This window comes from Rutilus rutilus (genome assembly GCF_951802725.1).
Source record: "Rutilus rutilus genome assembly, chromosome: 12".
NCBI lineage: Eukaryota > Metazoa > Chordata > Actinopteri > Cypriniformes > Leuciscidae > Rutilus > Rutilus rutilus.
The window spans coordinates 11,363,397-11,384,464 of NC_140217.1; the positions used below are offsets into that span (position 1 = coordinate 11,363,397).

Sequence of the window (21,068 nt, forward strand, 5' to 3'; positions counted from 1 at the left end):
TTCCCTGTATTTATTAGCACAGTCTACAGCAGCGGCGGAGTGATATTAAGTTACCTAGGCAACCGAGAGAGCCGGTCCACATGACAATCACGCAAGTGTATTTACCTGCCGCTGACACTCATCACTACAGAAGCAGAGTATATTTCACGAAGAAATCAACAAGACATAGGACTATGGCCACGTTTGAAAGCCATGCCAATGTTTCGGACTTTGGAGACGATGAAGATGAGGAATGTGTGTTATTCAACAAACAGTACATGTATGAGTCGGAATACACAGACGAATAACTTAATCGAGATGGATGCTAAAAGGGCAGAAAGAGAAAGAATGTCTGTAGAGACAACAGCAGCTGGAGATGCCGTAGAGAACCGGGACAGAACATCGGGAGACTGGTGGTGCCAGTGCAGAAAATGTATAGCTACATATAGCTAGCTAGACGTCCCGACTGTAGTGCGCTTCTGTTCTGTGTTTACTTTTCGGCGCAGTACTACTAACCAGAGCAAAGTAAAATTCCGCCACTGCTGAGAAACTAGTTCATGTAAATGTAATGCGATCATTGAGATGCAAGAGTAGTCTGATTTCTAACATTATTCTCTCAACAGACATTTACATCGATGGTCTGGCGTTATAATTTATTTGATTTTGGTGTACTGTGGAATGGGTAAAACTTTTTAACGGCAGGCAAACAGATACCGTTGACTCGCGCTAGCCTAGCACCGGCGAACTATGCAACTGGAAGGACTGGGTGAAAAATGTTGAAAACTGTCTCCACTGATAAATAACACCCAGGCTAACTTGGAAATGAGGTCCGATGTCCAAAATCCTGAACCAACCCTTTAAGGTTGAGCCACTTGGACTATTTTAACAATGTCTTTTCTAACTTTGCTGGGCCGGTAGAATGAAATTAAATAGAAGCCTATGGAGTAAAACAGCTCTCAGATTTCATCAAAAATATCATAATTTGTGTTCCAAAGATGAACGAAAGTTTTATGAGGTTGGAACAACATGAGGTTGGTGAGTAATTACTGACAGAATTTTCCTTTTTGGGTGAACTAACCCTTTAAGATCTTCATTCCCTTTGTGTAATTGTGTCCTGGAGTAAAAAGCTGCATAAAAACAGGGTCAAAAGACATTTATTGATTGAATTCTGCTGGACCAGTGTTAAACATTTCCTACACACAACTTAATTTGGAAAGTAACGGTGGTCAACACTTTTATATTGTTTAAGAGATTAAAGCCATTGCTCTTCATTGCTTTCCAAATCGTCTGTTTTAAACACCTCATAAATCTTTCAAAATATCTTTGAGGTCCTCAGAAGAAAGAAAATTGAGTTTGAAACATATTGAAACAACATTTCTTCCATATCTGCTGCATTCATATTCTTTCATATTATATTAATTTAATTTATTATTTACTATTACTACACATTTTAATATCATGATTGTATGCTGTAGTGCTTTCAGTGGTTGAAGATCGGGGAACTAGGGTTACATACGTAACCCGGGACGTTCCCCTTCAGGAACTACCGCTGTGTGAAAACGCTGCGGGGAACGCAATACCAACGTCCCCATGCGAACAAATCCCCGTAGTGTGTGCATTAGGGAGCACAAACTGACGAGAGAACTTGGGCCCCAGGTGTGGAGCAAAAATCAAGACTATAGAACTTGATGAAAGTATGTGGTGAGGACCAGCCTGCCGCATCACAAACATCCTGAAGGGCTACTCCGGAGAGGAGAGCCCTGGAAGCAGCCATACTCCTAGTGGAGTGGGCCCGTACAGCCAAAGGAGAAGGCTGACCGGCCGACTCATAAGCAAGCGTGATGGCCTCAACCACCCACTTGCTCATTCGCTGTTTAGAAGTGGGACCCCCCTTGTTGGGGGACCCGAAGCAAACAAAAAGCTGTTCAGACTTCCTCCACAGGGCAGTTCTGTGGACATAGGCGTCTAGAGCCCTAACTGGGCACAACAAATTAAGCTTCTCCTGGTCTGGCGTAGTAAACGGAGGAGGACAAAAAGCCTGCAGTATGACGGGCCTAACTGAAGTGGTTGGGACCTTAGGAACATAACCTGTCCTCGGGTACAGGAACGCTTTAGCCATGCCAGGCGAGAATTCCAGACACGAGGGAGCCACTGACAAAGCCTGAATATCTCCTATCCTTTTGAGAGATGAGATAGCAAGCAAGAATAGAGTTTTTAAGGTGAGGAATTTCTCAGAAACTTCTTCAAGGGGCTCGAAGGGAGCCAGGGAGAGGCCATCCAAAACGATGGCCAAGTCCCATGGTGGTACCCTCGTGCGTACTGCTGGCCTCAGCCTCAAGGTGCCACGGAGGAAACGAGATACAAGTGGGTGTCTCCCAAGAGGAACTCCACTCGAAGGGACGCGGTAAGCAGCTAGGGCCGCCACGTACACCTTCAGTGTGGAGTGGGATAACCCTGTAGAGAGACGGTCCTGCAGAAACTCCAGCACTGTACCAACCGGGCAGTTAACTGGGTCCTGCTGGCGCTCTCCACACCACGAGGTGAAAAGATTCCACCTCGCAGCATAAAGTCTCCTAGTGGCGGGAGCTCTGGACTGGAGGATGGTCTCAACGACCTCAGTCGAGAGACCAAGATCTATGAGCTGGGCCCCCTCAGAGGCCAAGCCCACAGCCTCCACAGTTCTGGGCGAGGGTGTAAGATGAGCCCGCTCGCCTGAGACAATAGGTCCCTCCTGACCGGTATCTCCATGGGAGAGCCGTCGAGAAGGGACACAAGGTCCGAGAACCATACTCGGGCCGGCCAGAACGGGGCTATCAGGAGTAGCTTGACTCCGTCCCGGCGGACCCTCTCCAGAACTCCTGGGAGCAGAGCAATCGGGGGAAAGGCGTACAGGCGAGACCTCGGCCACGCCTGTACCATAGCGTCCAGCCCCAGTGGGGCTGGGTGGCTGAGAGAGAACCACAGATGACAGTGTGATGTCTCTCTGGAAGCAAATAGGTCTACCTCGGCACGACCGAAGTGCTCCCAAAGGAGCTCCACCACCTCGGGGTGAAGTCTCCATTCCCCGGGCCTCGGCCCCTGTCTCGACAGGATGTCTGCCCCCTGATTTAGATACCCCGGGAGATAGATCGCTCTCAAAGATAGAAGTTTCCCCTGGGACCAAAGAAGGATCTGACTGGCTAGTTTGCACAAAGGGCGCGACCTCAGACCCCCCTGATGGTTTATATAAGAGACCACTGATGTGTTGTCTGTGCGTACAAGAACATGGTGGCCCCTTAGGTCCGGTAGGAAATGTTTCAGAGCCTGAAACACAGCCAACATTTCTAGACAGTTTATATGCCATAGGAGATGATGGTCCTGCCATAGACCCTGAGCTGGGCGACCACTCATGATCGCCCCCCAACCCGTGAGAGAAGCATCTGTCGTTAGCACTAGGCGACGACAGGAAGCTCCCAACACAGGACCTTGGGACAGAAACCAAGGATCGCTCCACACGACCAGGGCTCGAAGACAGCGTCGCGAACACAGGATCGTGCGGAGCGGATTCCCCCTCGGGGAGAACCCCTTGGTTCTGAGCCACCACTGCAGCGGTCTCATGTGCAGCAGGCCGAAGGGTATAACGCTGGACGCTGCTGCCATGAGACCTAACAGCCTCTGGAACTGTTTTACAGTGATTAGCTGGCCTAGCTTGATCTGTTTCACTGCGGCGAGAATCGAAGCAACACGAGCAGGTGACAAACGTGCCTGCCTCGTCGTCGAATCCCACACTACGCCAAGAAAAGTGGTTCTCTGTACTGGAGAAAGCACACTCTTCTTGGTGTTCAGTCTCAACCCCAATTTTTTCACATGAGCGAGAACGACATCTCGATGCCGAACCGCTTGATGTTCCGACTGAGCTAGGATTAACCAGTCGTCTATGTAGTTCAGGATGCGGATGCCCTGAAGCCTCAGCGGGGCTAGAGCCGCATCCATACACTTGGTAAAAGTTCGGGGTGACAGTGCTAGGCCGAACGGAAGGACCCGGTATTGGTACGCTTGGCCCCCAAACGCAAACCTCAGGAACTTCCGATGTTGAGGAAGAATCGATATATGGAAGTAGGCGTCTTTTAGGTCTATCGTGACAAACCAGTCCTCGGACCTGATTTGTAACATGATCTGTTTGAGAGTAAGCATTTTGAACTTTAGTCTCCCTACAGTGCGATTCAAGAGACGCAGATCTAAAATCGGACGTAACCCCCCATCTTTCTTCGGAACAATAAAGTAACGGCTGTAATAGCCTGACTCCCTGCTGGGAGGAGGAACCCGCTCTATAGCCCCCTTTTGAAGAAGAGTGATAACCTCCTGTTCCATTATCAAAGCCTGCTCGGGGCCCACCACAGTGGGAAGGACCCCTCTGAACCGAGGTGGACGAGACCTGAACTGAATAGCATAACCTCTTTCGATCGTTTGCAGGACCCAACGAGACACATTTGGAAGGTTTTTCCACTCTACCAAAAATTCTACTAAGGGAACCAGCCCCTCGGGGCTGGCCTCTGTTTGAATAGTCGGCGTGACAGACACAGCGCCCTGTAACGGCACACCGGCAGGGAAACACTGGTCTGAACACACTAGAGCCCTCCTCGGAGGCGGCGAGCGTCCCACGGGAAAACACTCGCCGGGCCCTTCTACGCCCTGTTTTGGCAGGGTTAGTAGAACAGGCCCCTGAGGGAGCCGGGAGAGACAGGGCACCATTAAAGGAGGTGGACTCGAGTCTCTCACGGCGGGGACCACCCTCAGAGCCCAGGTGCTGACAGCGTCAGGACCTTTTCGACGTGGCCTTCTTAGCGACAAGAACTGTTCTCAGATCAGCCCTGTCGCGAGGAGGCCGCGCCTGAGAACGTCCCGTCTCATCCCTCCAGTTTGTCTGCGGGGGGGCACGAAACGCGACACTCTTTTTCTGTTGTGCTCTTCTCTTCTTAGCAGCCGAAGTACTCGGTGGCTGGGGCTGCCCTCGCTCAGCAGCCCCAGAGATACGGACTTTGAGGGGAATAAATTTATGAAATGCAGCCGTCTGCCTTTTATCTTCCTGGAACCTCTCAGTGACAGAATGAACAGCATCACCAAAGAGACCCACAGGCGAAACGGGAGCATTTAAAAGAACACTCTTATCTTTTTCTCTCATAGAAGTCTGGCTCAGCCATAGATGTCTTTCCGTGGCCACCAGGGCTGCCATAGACCGGCCAATAGATTTAGCGGTCTCCCTGGTGGCACGGAGAGTGAGATCAGCAGACTGCCTGAGCTCATTAACAATATCCACGGTAATTTCCCCCTTATCACACGCATCTTTAAGCAGGTCGGCCTGATAAGCCTGCATAATAGCCATAGTGTGTAAGCAAGCCGCCGCCTGGCCAGCCGCCGAATAAGCCTTCCCGACCAGCACTGAAGTATTTTTTAAAGGTCTGGAGGGAAGGGCCGGTGTATTAAGAGACGAAGACGAAACAGGAGAGAGATAGCTAGCAAGCGTCTCCTCCGGTTTCGGCATCGTCATATAACCTGCAGTTTTAGCCCCACATATATTGCCATAAGTGTTAGATTGTGGTGTATATATTCTGCTTGAAACTGGCGAAGCCCAGGTCTTCGACACCTCAGTGTGAAGATCTGGGAAAAAGGGTAAACACCGGCGAGAAGGCTGAGGAGGTGCAGACAGAAAACGATCATCCAGTTTGCTTTTATAACTAGACTCCTGCCTGTCAGTTGGCCACTCGATGCTGAGCTTTTCTACAGCACGAGATAATACATCCATCAGCTCATAATCGGCACTTTTATGCTGGAGTGACGAGTCACCAGTCTCTTCAGATGCGAAGCTTTCGACATCCAGCTCCTCAGAACTGGATAATCTAAGCTCCTGGACATTATGTGCCTCGACCGGGTCGGAAGTAGCCGCCTCAGCGCGCGCTTCCAGAACCGGGACAGAGGCACTGGATCCCGCCGGAGATGGCTGAGATAGGGCGGAGCCCGTCTCAACGTCGCCGGTGAGATCCATCTGCGAACCCCAAGTCAAACGTCGTCGCTCTGCCTAAACAGAAGCGGGACCCGAGCCTCGGGGAGCCCGCAGCAGACCACTCTCCTCGAAGAGTGATCGCCGCGAGCGCAGAGTCCGAAGAGGAAAGCGCTCGCAATGCTCGCAATCAACCCCCTCGAGGGCTGACTGGGCATGCTGCACTCCCAAACAAGCAACACACAGTTGATGTGAATCCCCCCCAGTAATAAATCTGGTACAAGGGGGAACACATCGCCTGTATTCCTGCTCGCTCGTCACTTTGACACTCATAACTGTTTTTTATATATATATATATATATATAGTGAAAACTCCTGCCTAGATTCCTTTTTAATCTAGAAACAGACAAACACAATCGACAGATTCAGACACACACAGAGCGCTTGCTGAAGAGCAAAAAAGCTAGTGGCGTTTTTTACTCAAGGGATATTTATAGCTTCCTGGTCGGTGACGTCACTCGCTATGACATCTCTCCATTGACTGATTTCATTCATGCTTCAGACGCGTCACGCTGGGGCGTTCCCCGCAGCGTTTTCACGCAGCGGTAGTTCCTGAAGGGGAACTCAAATAGAATTTCCCTCCAATGTGTCATGTAGGACATCTGGTGGGAACCGAGTTATTTGGTGAAAGTAAGAAAGGTGCTTAATGAGGACACCTTCTTTTTTAAGTCTGCTCTGAAGCTCATGGTGGTCTCTCAGTTCATCTGTAATGGAGTTGTGCTGTTCGAAGCTGAAAACAACTAGCATCTTGTGTCTGTATGTCATCTTTGCTGACTTGGCAAAATCTACACTGGTTCTTAGCTTAAAAAAAGCTTTCTTGAAAGCCAGCAAGACCGTGAGCCCAAAGATTGTCAGCACATACACAATACACTTAAGTATACGTCATAAAATTAACTTGAAGTATAGTTCTTTTTCATAAGGGAAACCTCAAAATGATCAATGTAGATACCCACTGAAATCCAATCACTTTGAACACCTAAAAGTTGGTTTTCTCTGTAATACTGCCCACTACGAGTAGATGTGTACTGTCCTGGTAACTCCTTCTCTACAAAAACAGCTCTATCCAAGAAATCAGCTCTGTTGAGTAACACTTCAAGAACTCTCAACACTGAGACATACACAAAGGTATTTCATTGTAGCCTATCGAAACGGTACTCCACAGGATCAATTAATTGAAAATGCTCTTTAAAATAATCATTCCCTCTACAGTCTGTTGAGATTTGTTTTAAGCACTTCCGCTGATCAATTTAGCAAGCTCCTTTGCGTGATTGCATGATGAATCATTCAGTGTGGCTTTCTTATTCTCTTAAAATATCCCTGATCGATTATTTTGCTGCATACAACGAAACAATATCATCCATCCAACTTAATATCTCCTGAGTTGCATTTTTTGAAATGTGTAAAATTGTCAGGATCAATGATGCAAGTTTGCACTCTAGCCTTGTATAGTTTACAGGCTCTGAATACGAGCTTGTTTCAGGTATAGAAGGAGTTAAAGGAACAGTGATATATGTAACATTTGACTGTTGATTTGGTATAGGATCTCCAGTATCTTCTGACCATTGCTCTTCATTGCTTTCCAAATCGTCTGTTTTAAACAGAAGAGCTAAAATCTTTAAAACCTTGAGACTTATGTCTACGAGATATGTGACTAAAATTGAAAGGACATTAGTTGTCTGCTCACAATCTTTAAAATGACATTTGACTGTTCCATGTGTCTTCAAATGATTTCTGATATGGTTGACAAAAATCACATAACTCGCACGAAAAATTAAAGTTAAATTAACTGCAGCAGTCTGTTTATGTGCTCTTGTCAAATGTGATTTTAATGCACCTACAGTTTTGAAAGTGCAGATGCAGTCAGTATAGAACAAGGTGAATATAGTGGTATATACATATGAAGAGTTCAGATGCAAAAGCCTCTAAGTGCCATCTGAAATTTTCTTCTAGAATGATAATAAAGCTTGTATATTTAAGTTAAGTAATTTCACTTAAATGACAATTAATAGGTAATTTGCATTGCCATTTAATTGAAGAAAATTTCAGATGGCACTTAGAGGCTTTTGCATCTGAACTCTTCATATAGTGGTGAAACCTGTAGTGTTTCAAAAGGACCTCTCTGCTACTGTGGGCAAATTTGTAAAGCTTACACTGCATTCCCAAACAGGAACACAATTCCAGTGGTATCAACAGCTCTGTGGTGAAAATGACTTGTTAATAAGAGGGATTAGAGTAGAATTATGACTGGTTCAAACATCTCTGAACGCAACATGTCAAAACTTAAAGTGGATAACTTACAGCAGCAGATGTCTGATCTGGGCACCCCTAGAGTTTTGCATGTCTCATAGATGTTTCTGCAAATTCAGTTAATATGAGGAACTGTCAGTGAACAACTAGGCCTGGATGAGGGGAGTCTACCAAAGAGATGCATAGCTTGCAGAGATTAGAAAATCTCAGTTTTGTAAAATCAGAGTTATGGATGGGTGTAGGTTTCAGATTTCAATTATACATTGCTCTCTAAGGCAAAATAAAGATAATTGGATAGTAAATTAATGTTTGTGCATTTATAGCTATAGAGATATTTTATATTTTGCATTAGTCTGTCAATATGCATTTGCGTTTAGCAATGATCTAATTCAGATTAACAGCAACAAATATTTTTTTGTGTGAAAAAAAAAATCCCTAGATGCTAGATGTAATGAGCATGTCCTAATCAAGAAGACATTTTAGAGCCTCTTTCCAGCTGATTGAATCTTGTCCCTTCTGAAGAAGAATTGCTAGAACAGGTGCATCATAATGGAATTTGAAGATAAGCTAAACTTTTATTTAATATTAAGCATCTTTTTTGAGGGGTCATATTGGTGGTCAGTTGAGGTGGTTTGTGCAATGTTTGAACTCCAGTCCTCCCACTTATTTTATAGAGATTCTAAAGTCAGTTACTAAAACTTATAAAACTGATGCAAATGCTAATGTAGCCATACTGACACACAGATGTCAAATGCTATTACAGTATGATGCTATTATCCCCTTGTAGCTGGCTTTGTGTATGCTGCAAGTATGTAGAAAATCTCAAAGGGGTACAGAAAGACTAATAATAGAACTAAAAAAAGCAAACATTAAGAAAATAAACATGGTATTAGAAATTGTCTTATCTGTTTCTCTGGGCATCTTTACCCCAGAGTTTACAAACATATAACTTACTTGTGAAGCTTACAAATGTCTCGGGGTGAATACAAGTTCAGCTCTATTGATAATATTTGTGACAAAATTTAGTTTCGGTCATTTAATTTGATTGGCTGAGTAGCATTCCAAGAGTTTAGTCCACTGGGACTTTTCACTGTTTGTATTATTCCGCTTGTCTGCATTTGCATGTTCCACATATAGTTGTAAGCTGTCAGTCTGTGCATTAATGCTGGGGATTTTTCATTGACTCTTTCTATATTACACCAGTAACTAGTCTTCATGAACAAAACACTGAATCATTCGCTGAACCAAAAAAAAAAAAAAAAAAAACTTTGATTCATCCAGGAACTAATGTTTGGTTGTCATTGTTTTGAGACACACAATGGTTGATTCTGCTTTGACTTGGTTTGGAATTTTTTGTTGTTGTTGTTGTTGAAAGCAAAAATAGACATTTTGTTAACTCAACTGTTGTAAAAAAGCAATAGCCCACTGAAAATGATGCAGTATGTCAGTAACATGTAAATTCATCTACCTGGGGCCTGTACCATGAAGTACAGGTGGTTTAAGGAAGTTAGGTGGTTTAAGATTAGTTTGCGCCAACCCTGGGTTTTAGGTACTATAAAAGGTAGCTCGGCTTTAATTGGTGTTCGTCACCATGGTCTCTTACGCTGCATGGCTAACCTGCTCCGGGGCAGGTTATGTTCTGGATTCGAGATCTCAGACTGAAGTTTGACCAATCAGCTTTGAGCAAAGAAACATATAGGTGACATAACTAATTCCCAGTGTCTGTTGCAGTGGCTTCACCTTTTCTTCCAAATCCTGGGAACATCTCAGCGCAAACTGTTAGACGAAGCACTTCGTAGAGAAAGAGTTTTTAGGGACAGACAAAATCCCCTTGCATTTCCTGGTACTTGCATGAAAGATACAGATTTTCTGCGGAAGGAATATCTTATCTTTGCGAACTTCTTGAGCCGCACATAACAAATGTGACACATCGAAGCCATGTACTTACTATACCGCAAATGGTATGAATTGCGTTGTGTTTTTTTGCAAGTGGTACATACTTGTATACGGTCGGTGATGCAGAGAACCTAGGGAAAAACATGGTTTGTCGAACCATTCGCAAGGTGGTCCTCGCTCTGCAGGGGTACATTAATAGCTTCATTGTGTTCCCCGGACATTTATCGACCATGTCCATAAAAGAGGGCTTTTATAAAATTGCTGGTATGATATATTGATAGGGTGACATCACATGAACATTTTTATTTATTTTTTTCAAAAAGCAGATTTCACTTAGAGCACTTAAATGTACTATACAATACAGTACATGTTAAAAACAGAGTCTCCTAGAGTAATTGGAGCAATAGACTGCACGCATGTTGCAATCTCCACTGCTCTAGGAAAACATGAAGCAGATTATGCTAATAGGAAGTTCTTTCACAGCCTTAATGTTCAGGTAGGCATACATGTGAGATGATTTTTATTTTCTGTGAGATGAATCTTTAAATTAATAGTAACATTAACATATATAACAATGCTCTACTGAACATTTCATCTGCAGATGATTTGTGATCATGAACGTATGATCACAAGTTTGGATGCCAAATGGCCTGGCTCAGTGCATGACTCACGAATTTTCCGTGAGTCTGTGTTGTGTCAGTGCTTTGAGGAAGGAAAGTTAAATTTGGTACAGTACAAAACACTGTTAATTTGAATTGGGACAGCACAACCTACACAATTTTCCCTTTTCTGTTTTATGACAGGGCTTTTTGATGGCCTGTTGGTAGTAGACAAGGGTTATGCATGCCAGAAGTTTTTGCTAACCCCCTTATCATGACCCTCAGACAGGGCCACAGAACCGCTTCAGTGTGGCCCTCAGTAAAACCAGAATGAAGATCGAGATGACCTTTGGCATCCTAAAGGCACGTTTCAACTGCCTTCGGCACTTAAGAGTATCACCAGAGCGGGCATCACAGATAGTGGCTGCATGTGCCATTCTGCACAATATAGCCACCATCAGAAAGGAGCGAGAACCACCACAAAACCAGCTTCTCCCTGATGAAATTGACCCGATCACACTTGACCACCCAGCTGGTGCAGCTGTCAGAGATGCAATCACCATACAATATTTCACTTAATAAAAGCACATTGCAACTGCAGATAAGTCTCAAACTGTTTTATTAGCCGCTTTCCGACTGGAGGAACCTTTTCACAGTTCCTAGAACTATTGCGGGAAGTTCCCGGATGTCGGCGTGTTCGCACCGCAGGAACTAGGAACGATTTTAGTTCTAGGAACTCCATTTGGAGGAACTAATTTAGCTCCTACTTCAGAGTAGGGTCTAAACCAGTACTATAGGAACTACTCAAGACGTTAGTGTACGCTGATGACCGAACGCACGCAAAACACCAGCACCTGCCATTTTTAAAACAGCTATATGTAAACACACAGATTATATTTACTCCAGAAACTAGATACAAACATGGAAAACAGTGATAGTTGGGCCTCTAAACCTTTATGCTGAAGAGAAAATCCAACGCAACTTTGAGGGGACCAAGTCAAACATGATTATGTATTTCTGCTCAGCTAGCAACACTGGACATCAACCACAAGGCATAGGCTAATAACTTTTTTTTCATATACTGTGTACTTTCTATAACAATTATATCTAATAACATGTTAAACAGTACTGTTAGACAGATCGCTAACTAATGAACACAGAGAATGCAAGCATTGTTTGCTCTGGCGTTCTCAGCGCCGTCAAAATAAAGGTCCTTCGCTCCGTCAAAATAAAAGTCGCTGTGCTTGCGTCACTCCCTTACCCCTCCTACCAGTTCCTATGGCCACTTGGCCAGTGCGAACGCAAACAGCAAAACCGAGTTTGGGGGAGAGTAGTTCATAGACCTGTTTAGAAGTGGACAGTTCCTATAACTAAGTTCCTGTAACTACTTGGTCGGAAAGCGGCTATTGATTTTGTGGCATGCGAGGGAGAAAGAGAACAAGATAAAGTTGCATTTATAAATATTCATAGTATTCATACTAAAGTGTTACTTGGTTAAATAAGTTCACATACTGAGACCTGTTTTTTTTTTTTTTTTTTTAGCTGTTTGATCTCCAATTTATTTATTTTAAATTTGGAGCCTCCTCAGCTCACAGTCCAGCTCCTTTAGTGTGCAGTCTAGTTCTAGGCTCTTTTTGTAAAGGGTCACAAAAAGTTCAAATCACAAAAAGTTCCTTGACTTCCTTCAAACACAGGACTGACTGTAATTTATGTCAAGGGTTTTAAATCCTTACCTTGTTCACATTTCTTCTGAATCCCATTGAGGTAGAGGCCTCAGTTTCTGGGGCAGGTTGTGAAAAATCCTACAATAAAAGAGATATGTAAGGGCCAGTCACTTTTTTATGCCACACATTCAAATGTGTGCCATAATAAAAAACCCAGTGCATTCACCTCAGCAACTGTCTCAGAACACACAGACAGAATGTCTTCATCATTTGCTTCACCCTAATAAATAAAAGTAGGCCAATACAAAACATAACTGTTGTAAAGCAGGTTATGTTTATGGTGTTCTGTCTGCTGCATACTGACCTCTGTGTGGGAGACAGTTGCTTCAACAGGTACACTGTATTTTCCTCTACTGCAGAACATACATTCAGCCATATTTAAAACTTAAAAAAGTAGTAATGTATTGCACACGTACCCAGTGTTACTTGCTTAGAGGAGCCAGCACAAGGGTCAAATTGTACAGCACCTGTAATCCCATCCATAATCGGCCGTCCCTTATTGCTACTCAGAGCCAACTCCTTCGCCACAGTGTATTCTGGAGGAGGTGGCCCTCCACCAGTTTTCCGAATTTCACTTTTTTTCTGTTTTCTGCAAACAAGCGTTTGTGATAAAATGTTCACAAAAAATAATAAAAGGTTGTGGTAAATACTCACCACTTTGAATTATATTTAAAAAAATTGTCTTTATCTGCTGTCAAGAACGTTTGGAGTTGGGGTTGCATCTAAAAATCAATGAATATTAATCTTTCTTAGAATGTAATATACATTTACATTGTTTATATATTATAAATATATATTCTATAAATATATATTATATATATGAGTTAAGAAAAAAAAATAGGCCCAGTGTCTGACAATGTTCAACAACACACTCAGAATATGAAAATTACCCTGTAATCCTGTTCTGTGTGTTTCTGGAGTGCAAATATGTTCAGCTTGTGTGCCGTTTCTTGCATACACAATGACAAATAAGACAGCCTAAGACTCCATCAACAGACTCAAACATCTTTATTAACACAGGCTTTTACATAATTAAAGGGAGAAAACAAAGGAACAGTAAATGTCCATATTCCGGTGAATATCTGGTGAATTAATGTACATAATGAATTTTCATATCTGAATGTTGGAGAATAATCTGTTTTGGCATGATATGAATGAACTTATTTACATACAAATGTTTGATATGTCTCATCACCCAGTCTGAAATATTCCACACTTGCCCTTTGAAGAACATCAGTGAATGAATGTTGCTTAAAGGCATTTTAATTAATATGTAAAAGCAACAAAATGGGACTGTGGGATTTTTTCCCACTTTATGCTTGAAATAGCCCACTTTGTTAAAATATATGTACGTGGGAGTCATTTCTAATTTTTGTTTCTTAAATCATAACATCACTTTGACATTAAGTTATTTTCTTGGAAGCCAAAGTGAATAGAAAGGCAGATTGTATTTTATTCCCTGTAATTATTCCAAATTACTTAACATGTCACAACACACCCAAATGTTTTATTATATAATGTTTGCTTTTTTTCAGGCAATGAATTTATGTGCATTGTCTGAAATATTCTTTATCTTATCCATTTTTATGTACATAAATGCAGATGGACATTCAAACTAAATTGCTTTTATTATCAGACCGGTGCTGATTTTATTTTCCTGATCATTTATTATCCTAAAGTTCAAGAGGTGAATTAATTCAAATAGGGGTTTCACTTTAGGTGTTCAGTGGTTTTGGGGTTCTTTATTTTAAGGGATTTTAAATTGTTAAAAAAGAGGAAAAAGTAGCATGTAGGCCTACTATGTTTGTCACACTCTTGGAAGTCCAAAGCACGACGATAAAGATCAAGATACTAATTAGTCTTTAATAATAAAGATTCAAAGAACAAACTCATATAAAGGCAGGTTGGCAAAGTAGTATGACCACGTAACACTGACGATACCAGATAAATTAAGATTCAAACACAGGAACTTAAATACACAGGTTAACATGGTGAACTCAGCTGAACAGGATAATACAATTAAATCAGAAACCATAGCAACACGCAGACAGGAGATGAACACAAGGACAGAAAACCAAACTAAACTAAATATAATTGTGACAATATTGATGTTATCATTTCATTTTGCTTTTCTAGTTTTTAACATTAAAAAATAAAGACAAACATGAAGAAATAAAAAAAACAAATAGTGCATAAAGGTTTGTAATTTTTATTTATTTATTTATTTGTAAACATTAATCTCTCCTTCCTTGTAAAAACATTGAAAAATAGTCCTTTGTTTTGTCTTTCTAGGAACTTTCTCCTCATCACCAGAGTGGGGTTACACATTACAAGTAACGCAAGTTCCCTTTCAGTCAGTCATTACGAGTTACGTCAGTGACTGACGGAATGGAGGTTTCGCTTAGAAGCCTATCACCTTCGAGGTCTTACAAAACGAGCCAATGGCAAAACAATGCCATGGGTCTGCGGAATTTGCATAGCGCAACTCCGCCCCACCTCGTGGGTATATAAGGAGCTGCGCGTGCAACCTCGCATTATGTTTCTGTTTCGGAGCCGAGTGTTTCTTCACTTCTCTCCACTACAAAGCTGTCTACGAGTTCTGAGATACGAGACGAGCGACTCTTCAGCGGTGTTGGTGTTACGGCGTGTTCCAGTGAGATCTCATTCCTGCTGCTGGTCTGTGCAGTGATCTGCCAACACTGTATGTCTTCTCCCTGGGCGTTTCAGCACTGCTGTTGAGTTTTATCCTCTCTAAAAGAGCTGCACGCGGCGTGTCTTTTTAAAGATGTCTCGCCAGTGACATCAGTGCAATCAGTCAAGCTTAAATACCTTTCTATGAAGATGGCGCTCCTGGTTGCTTTGGCCTCCATCAAGAGGGTAGGGGACCTGCAGGCATTTTCGGTTGGCGAAGCGTGCCTGGAATTCGGGCCAGTTAACTCTCACATGATCTTGAGACCCTGGCCTGGATATGTGCCCAAGGTTCCCACCACTCCCTTCAGGGATCAGGTCTGCAAGCGCTGCCCTCGGAGGAGGCAGACCCAGCCTTGCCACTGCTCTGTCCAGTACACGCCCTTCGTGCTTACGTAGACAGAACACAGTGTTTCAGGACCTCAGACCAGCTCTTTGTCTGTTTCGGTGGGAAGCTGAAGGGAAAGGCTCTCTCCAAGCAGAGGCTGTCTCACTGGATAGTGGACCCCATTGTCTTAGCTTACCAAGCGCAGGGCCTGCCATGCCCCCTTGGAGTGAAGGCACACTCCACCAAGTGTGTGGCTTCCTCCTGGGCTCTAGCACATGGCGCCTCGCTAACATACATCTGTAGAGCTGCAGGCTGGGCGACACCTAACACATTCGTGAGATTCTACAATCTCAGAGTGGAGCCAGTGTCCTCCCGTGTACTCGCTTCTACTAGCCAGTAACTAGGACCTGCTCAGTGTCATCGCTTGCTTCGCCATTCCACTCCACTGACTGGATAGGTGCGTTATTTTACTCCAGCACTGTTGATGTCGACACCAGAGTGCATGTCAGTGGCAGCCCTCGTGTCAGGCTAGGTGCCTCCGTGTGCATGGTTCCCCCATTGGGCAACCCCAACATGTGTATTTCCATGGTAAGTTTCTTTGAGCATGTGTCTTTGCCTTGGCAAGACCACCTTGCCACCCCTGGGGTTGAAACTTCCACCCTGCGGGCAGTTTTTTTCCATATGCATCCCGTTCGGGTCATATGTGTATTCTGTAAGACCTCCCTGCGGGCAGGCATTGTGTTGCATATTTCCACGGGGATATGCTTCCCAGTGTACCTTGGTATTCCTGCGTTAAGCCTAGCCCTTCGTCAGTGCTAGTCTCACGACAGGGAGCTCCTTCAGGGTACGAGGGTTACATATGTAACCGAGATGTTACGTAATCAGATTACTTTTTTTGTTGTAAAGTAATGCATTACTTTTAAATTTACAACAAAATATCTGAGTTACTTTTTTCAAATAAGTAACACAAGTTACTTTGTTTTCCCATTTACTGGGAAGCTCTCCTGTCCCCATGTTGAGAGAAATCGGGAGTATGTTGCAGAGGTGTGCTGTCTAAACATGATGCTTATTGTAGTCATATGAACATGCATTTACTCATCTCACTTGCACAAAAACAGATTCAGTATTCCTTAAAATGAATAAAAACAGTGAAATGCAAACTCAGAATATTATGCAAACCTGCAATAATCAAATGTTAAATTACACAAATATACTTTGTTTAATATAATCTGTTTAACCACTGTATTTGCTGCTGATCCAATTCATCCATACTAATAAGCAAAAATGACATTAGATAAACATCACATTTGTGTTTCCTTTTTTCTTTTTTTAGAAGAAAGAGTGTTGAACTTTCTTCTCCTGCCCAATTCTTCTGCAATCCAGAATGGTGTGCCATAATGTACAGGACTTTGCATTTCATTCAGCCTGAGGCCTATTCATTTCATTTTTTAAATGAAAAATAATGTAATACATTATGTTCCTTAAAAAGTAACTAATGCCAAGTTCACACTGCACGATTTTCAAAGTTGTTGGGTCACTGTTCTTTTCACACTGCATGACTATCTGGGGTAACATTCAGCTGCTGGTGTGTTCACACTGCACGATGGATCAGCGGCAGGGGGTTTCACACTGCATGACTTTACAAAAGAAAGAATCGCAGACAACTTCTGTCTGGTCCGCAAACTACGTTTCACAACCAAACACACGCGAGAAGTGATAAGGAAATAACGCAAGATCACGCGTGCGTGAGACCGGAGCTCTCGCAAGACTGAAATTGTTATTAAAAATGATAGCCTGCAAGAAGATTGCGATCCAAATTGTCTGTGCGCTGATTTGCAGCAAAAAGGAGAAAAATAAACAGTTTATGCAGGAGGAAATGGTTAGGAAGACGAGGGGAGCATGGACTGTGTGTTCTGCAAAGAGAGTTGTGGGTAAATAAATAATTTTGCAATGTGCTGCTGGTCAAGCAAATGTTTGTGCTTTGTTTCTGTTTGATATAATTGTAAATATATCTATTAAAATACTAATATTCTGGTCTATAACTCCTCCCCGAACTCCCCGCTGCTCTGTATCTTGCTCTCTCATTGGCTGTCAGTCATCGCCGATGTAGTTTTCAGTCAGAACACTTTTCACACAGCAGGATTTTGAATCGCCGACAGGTCCAGATATTTAGCATGCCAAATATCTCACGGGTGTCGGCGACTCGTCGGTGATTCTCTCAGATCGCGTCTTTGCTCATTCACACTGCGTGATTGTCACTCGCGTGAACGAGCACCGATTTGCCTGTGATTTCGGGCATTTGTCGGCGATTTCTCAAAACCTGTCGGCGAGCCAAAATCGGGGCTAAAATCGTGCAGTCTGAACTCGGCTTAAGTTACTCTTTTAGGGAGTAAAGCAATTTTGTAATGCATTACTTTTAAAAGTCACTTTCCCCAACACTGCTCATCACTGTAATTTCTAAAGGAATATTCTCTCTAAAATTGCTTTGGAACAGTATTGATCATATACATATTTAACATTCTTTATATTTTAGAAAGGGGGTCCCTCATGAGGTAATCATCATATTTGTGATTTTGGCATTAGGAGGGAATAAATTAATGTTATTATAATAATTCATATAGGATATTACATGCTCTTGATCATACATTATATCACATGATAGTTTTAAAGCCCGATGCTAAATAATAACAGATATGCAGTGTCTGAATAACCTCCTATTTAACTATGGCTCTGTAGTTTAACTGTGAGCATAAAGCCTAATTTCTCTTTTCATTTTTTTAACAGGGATTGTATCATTGATCTCTCTGGCAATCCTTTCGTATGATCGTTACAGCACTTTAACTGTTTACAACAAGAGAGCCCCAGACTACAGCAAACCCTTGTTGGCTGTCGGGGGTTCCTGGCTCTACTCACTGTTCTGGACGGTTCCCCCACTGCTGGGCTGGAGTAGCTATGGACTGGAAGGGGCAGGAACCAGCTGTTCGGTCACATGGACCGCCAACACCCCCCAGTCACATTCCTATATCATCTGCCTGTTCATTTTTTGTTTGGGACTCCCCGTGCTGGTCATGGTGTATTGTTACAGTCGGCTCCTCTGTGCTGTCAAACAGGTAAATTCCATCAAAACATATCAATTCAAAGTTAATATTACAATATAATTATGTGTGTAAAATTTCTACATAACTACGGAGCCCCCCTAGTCCCACTTTGGCAAAAAAAAATTATTATAACTATCTTGTGGCCTCAAGATAGTAACTCGTGGCCTCAAGATAGTAACTCGTGGCCTCAAGATAGTATCTCGTGGCCTCAAGATACTAACTCGTGGCCTCAAGATAGTATATCTCGTGGCCTCAAGATAGTAACTCGTGGCCTCAAGATACTAACTCGTGGCCACGAGAAAGTGAGTTTTTTCAAGGCGAACATTTCCATGTTAATGTTTCCATGGCGACGCGTCACGCGATACACCGCAGCCACAATAATACTGTATGAAAGATGTGTCGCTTTTATTTCGCTTTTCCTTTTTTATTCAAAATATTCACAAACTTGCTTACCATGTCATCAACTAGCCTATCTGATATTCCGATTCTCACATACGTGTAAGTGAGTGTGTTTAGTCGTTTAAAAACCTTTATAAATAATCTTAATCTATAACGTAATAACATGATGGGCGCTGGCGCTGCAATGTTGTCCGTCGGATTTACAGCACGTGAATTCATCAGTTTCTCCCGAAATAAATGCAAGAAAGTTGCCGGTGAACTGAGAAGAATAGAGTAAACTTTATAGTTCCTTGTCTTGCACTATAGAGGGTTTTCACCTACGTCACGATTTGGTCAGTTACCCGGATGCGCGGCCATATTGGAGGTACTCGGATGTAAACAACGGCATGGATTGCACTGTTTATGTACTATTGAACACATTGTTACACTCATTTCTGATGTCTAAACCACGGGAAAAACACATGGAAGCTGCGAAATCATATAGAGAAGGACTTGGTAAGCAGGAAAGAGCTCAAAATTTTGACAAACTTAAGGTAATATGTGGTAAAGATCTGAACGAGCTAGCTTCTCTAACGTTAGTCCTTAACGTTACTTCTTTTTCGTATCCCGACACTGGCTACGTTCAGATTGTCAGTCCAAAAAAAGCACATGAAATCGGTTTCAAGCTACATCCATATGTGGTTTAATATCCTATTCAAATCACATATCAGGAAATCCACCAGTCTGAACGCTCTTTCTCGTGGTTTATGTGACTTTCTCACGCCACGTAAAATATAAACATCAGACGTTGTTATAGGGAACATGCTGAAAGTCGCTGCCGAAACAAGGTTGTGTTGATGCAAAGTGCCGGACGAGCAGAAAATTATTATTTTTGAAAAGTATTTTGAAACCGGCGCGGATGAAAAAGAGTTGTGCATACAGTAACCTACCAGCCTCCTACAGTTCTGCAGCTCGAGACACAGTAGTCCAACGCGGCGGCTATACATTTCCATATTGTAAAATTTAAATAAGAAAACATTTATATTGCAAATGCAAACCTCTCCATCAACGCAACATCATTGCCGTATTGTCAAAGAGCTGCGTGGACACACAAATCGGTTCTGAACAGTTGCAATACAGTGTGGAGTCTGGACATCATTTTAGATCATATTCCAATCGGATACAAAGATAATCGGATTGACAGTGTGTATGTACCCATAGTTAACTATTATACGTCAAAATTTTAGCCATAGTTAACGCTTCATTTACACATGTGGCTGATGCTGTGCCTCTCAACCACAAACGCCATCTTTCATCAGTTTTTTGCACTCTTCTCTTTAACTTTCGGCAGTCTATAGAACTAGAAATGTTTTTTCTCGGTGCGACCGATGAGTACAGACCAAAACTTGACCATTTTTCAGAAGCAATAATCAGCCAAATTTGCGAGTCCGTTCAGTTCAATGGCACTGTTTACGTTCAGTACCTCCAAAATGGCCGACTTCCGGATTGATGACGCGTCGTGAAAACCCTCTATGTTTGTCTAATATGAATAACACATGTCGGCAAATTATATTTGAATAGATTGTTATTGCTGCTTCCACAGACATCAGTGTGTTTTACAAACTCCAAATGTATTGTTTTACTCGTGCTTATGTATTTAAATATCTGAAACCAAAAATAAACATTATGAAGTTGAAAAACTGCTTAGTTGTGATGACAGCGCTGAACGCGTCCGACTCTGGCTCGTTTAAAAACCTTTATAAATAATCTTGATCTATAATAACATGAGATGGGCGCTGCAATGTTGTCCTGTCAGTCGGATTTACAGCACGTAAATTCATCAGTTTCTCCCGAAATAAATGCAAGAAAGTGGCCGGTGAACTGAGAAGAATAGAGTAACTTTATAGTTCCTTGTCTTGCACTATGTTTGTCTAATATGAATAACACATGTCGGCAAAATATATTTGAATAGATTGTTATTGCTGCTTCACAGACATCAGTGTGTTTTACAAACTCCAAATGTATTGTTTTACTCGTGCTTATGTATTTAAATATCTGAAACCAAAAATAAACATTATGAAGTTGAAAAAACTG

The 21,068-nt window shown here is 42.6% G+C and overlaps 1 protein-coding gene and 1 pseudogene across 3 annotated transcripts in view; both read left to right on the forward strand.

Annotated features, from left to right (window-relative positions):
- The window catches only part of tmtops2a (teleost multiple tissue opsin 2a), a 50,087-nt gene that overhangs the window by 17,712 nt on the left and 11,307 nt on the right, over positions 1-21,068 (forward strand). For both annotated transcript variants that reach the window (XM_084425776.1, XM_084425777.1), the window contains exon 2: positions 18,283-18,608. In XM_084425776.1, coding sequence (XP_084281902.1) covers positions 18,283-18,608 — 326 coding nt within the window. The remainder of the gene's footprint in view (positions 1-18,282; positions 18,609-21,068) is intronic.
- Positions 9,855-11,337, forward strand: LOC311301251 (putative nuclease HARBI1; annotated as a pseudogene). Its single transcript has 5 exons — positions 9,855-9,894; positions 9,995-10,423; positions 10,540-10,655; positions 10,761-10,854; positions 10,924-11,337. The product of its transcript is annotated as a putative nuclease HARBI1 (transcript).